The sequence below is a fragment of the Ursus americanus genome, chromosome 14 (genome assembly GCF_024610735.1).
Source record: "Ursus americanus isolate L20-20 chromosome 14, mUrsAme1.1.p, whole genome shotgun sequence".
NCBI lineage: Eukaryota > Metazoa > Chordata > Mammalia > Carnivora > Ursidae > Ursus > Ursus americanus.
The window spans coordinates 33,073,786-33,085,480 of record NC_142140.1 but is presented as its reverse complement, the minus strand read 5'-3'; the positions used below and the strand labels follow the sequence as shown (position 1 = coordinate 33,085,480).

The 11,695-nt window shown below is 42.0% G+C and overlaps 1 protein-coding gene across 12 annotated transcripts in view; it reads right to left on the bottom strand.

The window, feature by feature from the left end:
• Positions 1-4,783: 4,783 nt before the first annotated feature.
• The window catches only part of ARHGEF3 (Rho guanine nucleotide exchange factor 3), a 295,453-nt gene continuing 288,541 nt past the window's right edge, over positions 4,784-11,695 (bottom strand). For 11 of the 12 annotated variants that reach the window (XM_087866946.1, XM_045807392.2, XM_087866945.1 and 8 more), the window contains 2 exons: positions 8,954-9,140; positions 4,784-6,972 (listed from right to left, as the gene is read on the bottom strand). In XM_087866946.1, coding sequence (XP_087723072.1) covers positions 6,620-6,972; positions 8,954-9,140 — 540 coding nt within the window. In that variant the 3' untranslated portion in view covers positions 4,784-6,619. The remainder of the gene's footprint in view (positions 6,973-8,953; positions 9,141-11,695) is intronic. The other variant, XM_087866942.1, reaches the window with a different exon arrangement.

Sequence of the window (11,695 nt, the reverse complement as noted above, 5' to 3'; positions counted from 1 at the left end):
GGGAACAGGCACTATTCCCAGCACTGTGTGAGTTCCCTCTAATCCTTTCTGATAGTTTCCCCCACACTTGGGTAGTTTCTTCACATGTGTGCACTGATCAGTACCCAGCTGAGCACCTGAACGGGTCCCTCTGCAGACTACCGTTCTCTCTCTAGGCATTGCTCCCCTCTCTAAATCATACCTGCCTTGGTCTCCTTGAACTCTCAGCTCCATCTCTTTCCCTCAGTGAGTTCACTGGACTCGGTCTCCACTGAGGGGTGAGTGGTTTGCACTCTCTGCACTGCTGCCTGAAAACCCTCTCGAGGCCATAAGCTGGAACAATCACAAAGCTCACTCATTTGTTCTCTCACTTGGGGCCACTGTTCTTCAAAGTCTGATGTCCGGTGTCTTCAAAACCACAGTTTCATATATGTTGTCTTTTTTTTTTTTTATTGTTTCAGATAAAAAAGTAAAGCTAGTCCTTGTTAGTCCAGAATAGCTAGAACTCATTACTTTAAGGAGATTTAAACAAGAAGAAATGCATTTCCTGGGGCGCCTGGGTGGCACAGCGGTTAAGCGTCTGCCTTCAGCTCAGGGCGTGATCCTGGTGTTGTGGGATCGAGCCCCACATCAGGCTCCTCCGTTATGAGCCTGCTTCTTCCTCTCCCACTCCCCCTGCTTGTGTTCCCTCACTCGCTGGCTGTCTCTATCTCTGTGGAATAAATAAATAAAATCTTTAAAAAAAAAAAAAAAAGAAGAAGAAATGCATTTCCTATTTTCCCACATAGTTGCATTTTCAATGCCCTTCTTTCTGTTGTGTGGATCCATATTTCCATCTGGTGTCATTTTTCTTCTATTGGAAGAAGGTCCTTCAACATTTGTAGTATAGGTCTGCTGAAATCCTTTGGCATTGGTATGTCTGAAAAAGTCTTTATTTTGCTTTTGTTTTTGAAATATATTTTCATGTTTCTTCTCAGAAAACAATCCATTGCAACAATAAGAAACAGAAACACAAAATCCATCTTTGGTGATTCCACAAGATCTTTGTATCCTTGAATCACGACATGTGAAAATAGAATGCAGATGGTGGAATAACAGTGATGATGATGATGATAGCACATGTAATATAATGTTTACTATGTCAGGCACCAGTATCGGTGTATCGGTCAGGGGCTTAGCAGGCTCTGCAGCAGATTCAAATTAGGTTAATTCAAGGAGGACTTCATAAAGGGACTTTATGCACTTATGGGCAGGGTATAGGGATAATGCAGTCTCCTAGGGCTAGTGACAGTAGGGATGGTACCCTCCTAGGCTGGCAAGCTTAATGGGAACTCAGAGAGGACTCCTTGAGGGGAGTTGTGACTTCATGTCAAGAGATACAGTCAGACCACAGCAATTCTTCGAGAGAGCTAGGGGAAATAAATACTCTAACCTTAATTGCTTCCCTCTCTAATGTCATACGAGGACTCTTTGGCCAGAAGCTACAAGCAAGAGAGTCCACTGATGAAGTGCATGCAGGTGCCACAGGCACAGTAAGGAAGGATCACTTTAGAGAGTGGCTTTGGAGAGGTAAACGAATATATCTGGCATTTTATACTTGGCCATATTAGCTCCCTTAATCCTCCCCCCAAATCCTAGAAATTACTATTATTATCCTCAGATGAACAAACAATGCAAGAAGAAGAAAAACTCAACAAAACTATGATGCCCTGAGTTTAGAGAAGATATTGCCTTCACTAAACAAGAACGAGGTACTCTAAGAATAGGAACAGTGATAGGAAAAGGGACAAAAATTTAGCAATAAAAACTGTGATTGGGGTGCCTGGCTGGCTCAGTTGGTGGAGCATGTGACTCTTGATTTCGGGGTTGTGAGCTCAAGCCCCATGTTGGGTGTCAAGATTACTTAAAAAATAAAAAAAATTTTTTTAAAGAAGTATTTATTTATTTGAGAGAGAGAGAGCGAGAGAGCATAGGGGGTGGGAGGGCAGAGGGAGAGGAAGGAGAGAGAATCCCAAGCAGACTCCCCACTGAGCATGGAGCCTGACATGGGGCTCCATCTCATGACCCTGAGAGTAAGACCTGAGCTGAAATCAAGAGTTGGACGCTTAACTGACTGAGCCATTCAGACTCCCAAAAAATAAAATCTTTAAAAAAAAAACAAATTGTGGTAGCTAACCTTCTCCCCAAATTAACAGAAGGATTAGAAGATAAAGGCAAGTAAGTCTCCCTGAGAAAGAACAAAATATAAGGAAATAAAAAGTAGGAATAAAGGGATAAGAATTTTGGAAACCAATCAGGAATAAGAGACCAAATCCACAAGATTCAAAATCTCTCTCTCTGGGGTTCCTGAAAAACAAAACAAAACAAAACAGAAAATTTTAAGAAGGAAAATACCAAAGAAAAAATACAAAAACATACTCCAGATTTGCTGGATGGAGATGACCACTCACCCCTCTTCCAATTATGCAGTACAATGAATGAAAAAGACCAATGCCACACTTCTGAGGAATTTCATAACTCTGCATGTAAATGTAAAAGTATTAAATAACAACAATGAAAACGATTAACTCTTACTCATTTTCAAAGTGATTTCACATTCACTATCTCACTTTTTAAATGGCCCAAGGGCTTAAAGTGTCCCTTCACAGACATGGAAACAGATACACTGCATACAACACCTGCAGGATGAGATTCTCCAAACCTTTCACGGAGGAGTAGCACAGTTCATTAACATTTGGGTGTGTTGGTGTGTGAACACCTATGTGTAAATGCACAAGTCATTTCAAATGCCCATACGGGTTCCTGAACTAGATGACCAGCTCTCAAGGATGCAGAGCATGGTATCTAATTCCTTACTAGCCTTTCCAAGTCAGCTGAAGAAGGGCTTAGTCTGGGTGGACCTACACAGCAGACTGATGTGCTAGATGTGAGACCACGAGCAGTGATTGTTTGGCGGGTTGTTTGTATAAAAGCCCAGTAGGTGCAGTAAATACAGTCACCTTTTCTCGTTGTATGTTCCTATGGGCAAGGTGTCAAATCTTCATGATCTTCACATTCCTTCTGGTGGGTTTGGGCTTGAGTCACCCTCTTCAAATTCCCTTTCTATACCATAATCCCCGCCTTCTGTCAATAAACAAAGATAGTTATCAGTTTAATGAACCCACTGCATCAGTGAGAAGGGGTGTCTGGCGTGGGTTTTCTATAATTCCAGGGGGAATCAGGTGGGGAAAACAGCCCACATAGAACTGGGCGATCAAATCCCCCAAGAGTCCTCAGGCTTTTGGAGAATTAGTAAAAGGTGGACACAGACAATGTAAATGGAAAGGTGAACAGCTTGCTCTCCAAGACAGTGCGTTGCAGTTTCCTGTACCCACAGAGACTTTGTGGAAACAACACTGCTGTAATGAAGAGTTTTGCCTCCTCAGCTGCTGGAGACTGTGCCAGGAATGGAAATGAAAGCAGTCACTGGTGGTGACCACAACCCAGAAGCTGAAACCACACTCTAATTTTGCACAAAATTGCTGGTTCTGACTCTTCTTGGCTTAGGACTTCTCATTTTGACTGCAAGGATTACATCTAGTTATGTGTAAAACAGCATCTTGAGAATAGACTGAAGAAAACCAGTTAGCCCTCAGTCATTTGTACTAACCCACAACATGTCAGTACACTGCTAGGGATACAGCCCCCGGGATCAAAGTCAGCATAACCTTGGTAGTCAGAGGTGGAGGGAACACCCAAAGAGGCACTGAAGAAGGACAAGGAGGACAGAAAGGAAGTAGGAGAAAGAAGAGAATGAGGAGGAGTGAGGTTTCATTTGGGGAAAAAAAAAAAGGACTTACATTTATGTGACTACCTTGACTAATCTTAGAACTAACAGCATGTTAAAGGAAATGGTGAGAGGTTATTAAAAGATGAGACTGTCTACTGCCACTGAGAATTGGCAACCAATAGCTTAAAAGTGTTTAGCCTTTTCATCTAAAGACTACCTTTTGGGGGCGCCTGGATGGCTCAGTTGGTTAAGCGTCTGACTCTTGGTTTCAGCTCAGGTCATGACCTCAGGGTTCTGGGATCCAGCCCCGCATTGGGCTCCACGCTCGACGTGGAGCCTGCTTCAGATTCTCATTCTCTCTCTCTCGACACTGCCTTCTAAAAAAATTAATAAAATTAAAAAAAGAAAGATACTTTTTGGTGGAAATAAAACTAACCATTTTTTAAAAAGATTTAGTTATTTTTAGAGAGAGCGGAGGTAGGGGGAGAGAGAGAGAGGGAGAATGCCAAGCAGACTCTCCCGCTGAGCACAGAGCCCGATGTGGGGCTCAATCGCACAACCCTGAGATCATGACCTGAGCCAAAATCAAGAGTCAGATGTTTAACCGACTGAGCCACCCAGGCGCCCCAAAACTAACTATTTTAATTAAAGAAAAAGTGGCCTGTAAGAATTTTAAAGTGGAATTTACCTTCTACTATTTGGCCTCAAGTTTCTCAACAGTCATCTATTCTAGCAGTAAGATTCAACACTCTTTTCCTATCACAATTATGACTTTACACACAGTACAGATTCAAGATACAGTGGTTAAACATGAATAAATGAATGAGTGAGTGAGTAGAGAATGCTTGAAACAATAGCTCTTAGAAACAGGAGTTCTGCGAAAGTTTTGATAGATCAAACTGAAGCATTTATTTCAACCTGCACCCTATTTTAAAGCTTGTATTTGGGCACAACAAGCAAAAATTCCAGGAAGAACCTCCCAGGAATATAGCTGAAACTTGACATTTGTTGGGCACATACTGTACACAGAGAGGATGACATTTTAATGTAATTTATTTGAAATGCTTCCAGAAAAGTTTAAGGCCATTATACAAAACATTCATTTCACCAAAACATTCACTTTCTTCCCATAGGCCAGCACTTAACAGACCTCTTGTCTCAACACACTGGCCAAAGTGGCCGATGGCTCCTGCAGAGAATGATTCACTCTTTCCCCCACCATCAAACATCGGTTCTCAGCTTATGTCTGCTTCTATCTGCAATCTGCAGCAGTTCACTCACTTGCTAAATCAGTAACAATTTGAGAAACAAAGCAATTTTAAATAAACTCGTAATAGAAAAAAAAATTCACCATGTTTAAAATCTATAAATACAGAAATATGTTTTACAGGGTAAAATTGACCACAATATTTTTTCATTTTTGAAAAATAAGTAATATTACCTTGTTTTTATATTGATACATCTTGTCACATGGCTTCTTTGAATGCACATGTTAGATGTATATAATAAAATGATAACATAGCATTTACTGCTTTCTGTAAACTCGAAAGACACAGAAGATTTAAAAAAAAACTTTTTGGCAATAATTTAGAATCATTACTACTAGTGCTGGTGTGGGAATAATTTTGCACAGGTCATCCTTAATATTTACACTCACAGGGAGCTTTTCTGTGTATTCAGGTAACTTTTTTTAAAGGTCGGCAGTCCACCCTGCATCATAAATCAAGGCTAGACAAAGAGGTTACTAGTTTGGCTAACTGATCCTAATTAATCATAGAGTTAATTAAAATTGGCCTATGGAGAATATAATTATGACTCTGATCACAGCACAGAGCCAGAGACCCAAAAGCAGAGCAGGAAAACCCAAGGCTCTGGCCTTTCCCAGAAGGGCACTGGACCTTGCTTTTCTCTTACTGTTTCCTGCCTAAGGTCATGATGAAGCACTTCTTCCAAAGTCTTCTCACGTTTCTGGAAACAGAGCCACTGACTCACCTGCGGTCTCCTCAATGCTCCAAAATATGAGTAGGCCTTGGCACATGAAACACAATGATGATGGGCCTTCTTATTAGCCTGTCAGGTATTCCCAGGCCTTTCGAGTTCTATTCTGGTGTCTCAGGCTAGAAATGGCTCTCTAAGGCAAGCCAGCAACTACGACAGACACCCCCTGGTACAACTGCATTTCAGTTCAAGATTCAGAGCGTGCAGCTGCTTTCATGCTGGTCCTTTTCAGGTCAGACACTATTCCACATCCTAATAGATTATTGCATCCGATTTGCACTGGATGACACTGCAAGGTCAACACAATGCTTCTTCCTTTGCACAATTAAGCGTCCAGAATCCCCAGGGATGTTTTCATGCCTTCTGGTTGGATAACATTGAACCAAATTCACTTGCAAGGATTGATCTTTTCCCGTTTTCCTGCAAATACCATCACGATACATAAGAGACTTCCTCCTGTCCTGTTTGCCAGGCCCTGTAAGTCCCATGCCTTCAGCTATCATGTCAAAGAGCTAGAAAAGCACTAGAGAAACACGGGAGGATTTCTTTTTAAGCAATCTACATGGAACAGTAGTTTAGAGATTCTTTTCTATTTTTTAAAATCCAGCAGGACAAGTGAAAGTAACTTGTTCAAGTACCTCTCCATCCATCCAGACACTTGTGAAATGCAACACAGGGTAAGAGTTGCCGCAGACCCCAGCTTACACAGATTGGCAGTTACAGTACTAGGGACACAGATACAGATACAAGAGACGGGGTTCAACACGGTCACAAAAGTATTAAAAAGTGCTTCTCCAAACCGTTCCATGTGTGGAATGCAAATACTGTACAGGTAAGACACAGGGCTACTTCTAGGAAGTACACACGCCTCTGTCAGACGTTGCTTTCAATGTGCCTGCTGTTCCCACAGGAAGAGTCTGTCTGTTCCATGCGCTCACAGTCGAGGCTGACCTCGCTCGTGTCCATACTACAGTCTGACTCACTGTCCGATTGGTCCATCTGCTCAAGTTTTGTTTCTCCCTGTGGCTCCTGGCTCCCGGTGGTGGGATTTAGGAACGGTCCCTCGGAGTCCAGCACCCCAGCCTGCCCGGCAGCACACAGAACTGTTTCTTTGGCTTGACGAATGCAGTTGAGCCACTGCTGTTTGTTGAAGGTGTCGTTGGCTTGTAGTGAGTGGGTCTGACTTTGGGAACCGTTTTTGAAACTTACTCTGAAGAAGTTTTTAACTAGAAATGAAAAATAGATATAAAAACAGTCAATGGACAGGTATTTCCCAGGCCAAAGATAACAAATGTAATGACATTAACCCCCTGTACCTAGGGCACATGTCATAACAAAATGTGTCCTACTGGTCCAGGTATATGGTTCAGCTCCACCCTGTAGCCACCATCCAGCAACCGGATTTGACAGTGGCGCAGCTCTCGGTTTCCCTTGAGGCTGGCAAATGGTAATACCTGGGTGCATATTACAGTCCCCTGTGAGCTTGTTAAAAACATACATGCCCAGACCCTACTGTTAAGAGACTCAGAGCGGAGGGGGGTGGGGGATTGGGATAGGCCGGCGATGGGTATTAAGGAGGGCACATATTGCATGGAGCACTGGGTGTTATATGCAAATAATGAATCATGGAACATTGCATCAAAAACTGGGGATGTACTGTATGGTGACTAATATAACAAAATAAAAATTATTTAAAAAAATCTTAAAAAAAAAGACTCAGATTCAATAGGTCTAAGTTGGGCCTGATAGTCTAGAATTTCAACCACTGCCCCAAGTTACAGCCTTTTCATATTTAAGCAGCTCTGTGTAATATCAAAACATGCCCACGATCGTCCACGTGATAACAGTACTTGTACATATAGTACCTGAATGATTGAGAAGATACGCAAGGATTCAGATACACTTTCATTACCTCCACAGAAGTAGTATACGCTTTAGAATAAAATAAAAATACACTTAAAATAAAAATAAAATACATAAAAATAAAATAAAAATACACTTCCATTACCTCCATAGGAGCTACGTGTATTTAAAAAAATGGTAGTGCACAACTTGGGAGACATTTTATTTAGTGTAACTGGCCATAACCGGCCCTGCATGCCGCGGGCGATGCTTGGTTCACAGAGGAGCGTGTGTTCAGTCCCCTCGCATCATCCCTGCAGCCATCGGTCTGGGAACCAGCACTTCAGGTAAATTCAGGCTCCACGCTTTGCTCCTGGGCAAGCGCCTTAACCTCTGTATGGCTCAGTGTCCTTATTTGTAAAATGGGAGAAACGAAGAGGACCTATCTTATAAGATTATTATGAGGGTCAAAGGTGATCATGCACATACAACACCTGGCACATGGTCCGTATTCAAGAGATAAAAGTTACCACCACCACCACCAGGGCGGAGGGACTGATGAGTAGGTCAGAGGCAGTACCTATGAATTACGTTGACAATATGGCGCCACTGTTAACCCAAGAGGCTTGAACGTCACTTTCTCAAGGAAGACTTCTCTGATCGTTTCCTCTAAAGCAAACCTCCAACTGTTATCCCGATCTATCCCATTCTGGGTTTTAGTTCTCTTAAGAGCACCTGAATATTTATTCACCATTTATCTCCTCTATCACAGTGTAAGCTCCGTAGGGGCAAGGAATTTGACTGCTTAGTTTACCAGTGTATACTGCTAGGAGCTGGAACGACACACACAAGATACTCAGTAAACACTGCCATCGTAGCTCTCTTGGTTAATTTGTTTATTAAGTCTCAAGTTAGAGAAGCCCATTAGAGTAATTACAGATGAATCCTCAACCCAGGTGACCATTCGTAATCCTCTTTAGGGACGATTCCCCTGGCTCAACAAGAGCCACCGGGAAGCAACTGGTATCGACATAAGGGCTCTCTGGTATTAAGCATGCTTTCATCCAATGGAAGGAGACACAGAGAGGGAACATAAGGAGCACCTGTTACGTGCAGACGGTTCACTTGCAGTATCTTAATCCTTATAACAACCCTATAAAGTATGCATACATGCCCATTTTGCAGATGGGAAACTGAGGCTCACAGAGGTTGCACAAGGTTACACAAGCAGTGAGTAATGAGACAGCATTGGAATGTAGTGTGACACCAAGGCCACGGCTACTTCTCTTTCCACCAGCCAGCCACTCCCTCTGAACCACCACAACCAAAACCATTTGACAGGTCAAAACCAACTGCCATCCATACTTCTCTCATTGTTGCTAAATGCCCCGCGCAGAGAGCCGCCCAGCCTCACTTCTCCGTCCTGCAGGTCTTCCAGCAGAAGGTCCTTTACAGGGATCGGCTGCCGGTACAGCTGGTAGCAGAGCTGCTCGTTGTGGGTGACAGCTCGAGTGATCACAAGCACTTCTTGGAACAGGAAAACATGCAGTTTCTAGAAGAAAAGAATCCACAGGATTTCCCTAAGCAACAGTCTAATAAGAAGTTGATTAGTGGACTTCTGTGGATAAGAGGTACCCAGGTACCAGGTTCACACTGTATTACGAACTTCTAGGCTCAGATCTACCTCCAGAACAGAAGGTGGGCATCTTGGAGGTATTTCCAGATGCATCTAGTGCCTTTCCTGGAGGACTGCCTCCCTGGGGCCCCCACGGAGAAGGCCTTTCTGCCTACAGACATCTGTAGCCCAGGCTGCTGGCTCCAGGGACACCACCATATTGCATAACCTGTGCAGACACACACAGCCTCCAGCTTCCACAAGAAAAAAAATGAGAAGGGGGAATAGAATAAAGGGATATATATATAATCCTAAGAGGTCATAATGAACAATAGTCTATAAAGGATATGACTGACATATCAAAGCCTAATATTAATCTTTGCTTCCCAAACCCATAAAAACACTTGTTCCTTAAGCCACAGAGCTGAGTATCAGCTCCATCCAGCACTCCATCTCAGAACACTGCCCACTCCCAAGGGAACCAGAGTGTGCTGTCGTAGCCACAAAGAAAGATGATCAAAGAACTGGTCCTTCTCGGTTGTGTTCCTCAGAACCTCAGTTCTCTGAAGAGGTTGTGCTTGAAAGGCTGATGACTGATGTGTGTGTTGCGGGTGAAAAGAAAATCTCAAAAATAAAGGCTTGTCTCAAACCACATCATGAAAGCAATTTCGCTGGGTGGAGCTGGGGTAAACTGGCTCCACTCAATTCTAAGTGCTAGACTCTTCTCACAGTTTGGAAATGCTGACGAATTGAAGTGAAAAGATCTACAACTTCTGCAGCTGGTTCTGGTTTTCCAGTGGGGATATTTGGGAATGTGAACCCAGGGGTCTCAAAAAGGTGGAAACTCACATTAGAATCTCGATTTGGGGCAGGGGAAGCACATTCAGCATTATCAATTTTATATTTGGGAGAAAAGAAACTGGTGGATCCCCTCCTACGTCCACTCTGACACACACACACACACACACACACACACACGTAGAAATTAAAGCTCAACCAAATGTTGGCTGATGGAAATAAAACTGATAATTTTGTACTGGGTGGGAGGAGATTGAGGAGTGAGAGTTTATCAAAAGTGCATTTAAACAGAGTAAAGCAAAAAAAATAACCAAGTTAAGGGTTTTTCTTTTCTTTTCTTTTTTTTTTTTTTTTTTTTGAGGGGGGATATAGAAAAAATGTTAAAGACTTTTCTTTGGGGATGGGGAAGGAAGGGGTTGATCATTGTTTTATATACTAAACATTAGTTGTTTTTTTTTTTTTAAACACTATTTCTACTTCAATCAATGCTCTAGCCATGGTACACAATTTGAACTCAGATTGTCTGAGAAACCTTTTAAAAACATCCCTTATTTATGAGTGTTCACTGAGAATTTCCCTTCTTAGTCTCAACTCCTTTTAGCCCTCTAACTATTGAGCTTTTCTTCTGACACAGGACTTTGTTCATAAAGACTTCTATAATTTTACTGGGAAAAACAAATAACTAAAACCAACCTCCCACCCCAACTACTATCTTTGTTTTCAAAAATCTATCTGCTTGAAATATGAACTAGAGTTCCTCTTTAAATCCACCGAGAGAATCTCAGTCCTTGATTGAGGGACAGAAAGAGAATGGGCCTCATCCCAAGCAGTGATATATCTTCCCAACCACGTCCCACAGGGCTTCTGCCGAATATCAGACATTAGAAGTCCAACAGCATTTTCTGAAAATCAGAAAGAACCAGAATGCAGCTTTCTAGCAAGCAGTAACACTGTAGTCAAACAGAAACACTTCTTCAAGCGTCGGCCAGTGACCAGTCTCAATACCTCTGCTGGTTGGATCCCCAGCAGCTCTGATAATGGGTGCTATGACATACACTCAATGATTTCAAATAACATTTCCAAGCCTGCTCACAAATGACACTCCAAAGTCCAGGTCAAAGTGTCGTCCCTCGAATCATCAAAGCTTTATTAAGAACTCTTTAACCTAGTTTTGCCTTTCATTCTAAGAGTTGACTAGATACTGAAGATGAAATATAATAAAAGAGGAGATTCTCTTTTTCAGTGGCCTTCCCAACATTGAATTTTAATATATATTGTATATAATAAAATCGATACATTATATATACATTTGTATGTATATGTATAAATTATAATATAGAATAGACATATTAGCATTAATTTCTACTGGCTACACAAAAAAAATAGCCTCATAGGTTAAATGAATTTTGAACTCTTATAAAATTCAAATCCATCCTTCCTTTATACAAACATTCATTCATTCATTCACTCGCTCATTCACCTAACATTACTGAGTGTTAGTACATGCCAGGTCCCCATGCCAGGTTCCCATAACAGGTGCTGGGGATTAACAAGACATGGTCTCTACCCTAAAAGAGCATAGCATAATGGAAGATCCTGAGAGACATATGGTGGATAATTACAATCCATTGTACTAAGTACTCCAGGGAGATCCATCCAAGTTGCTATGATAGGAGAGGAGGAACAATTTCAAT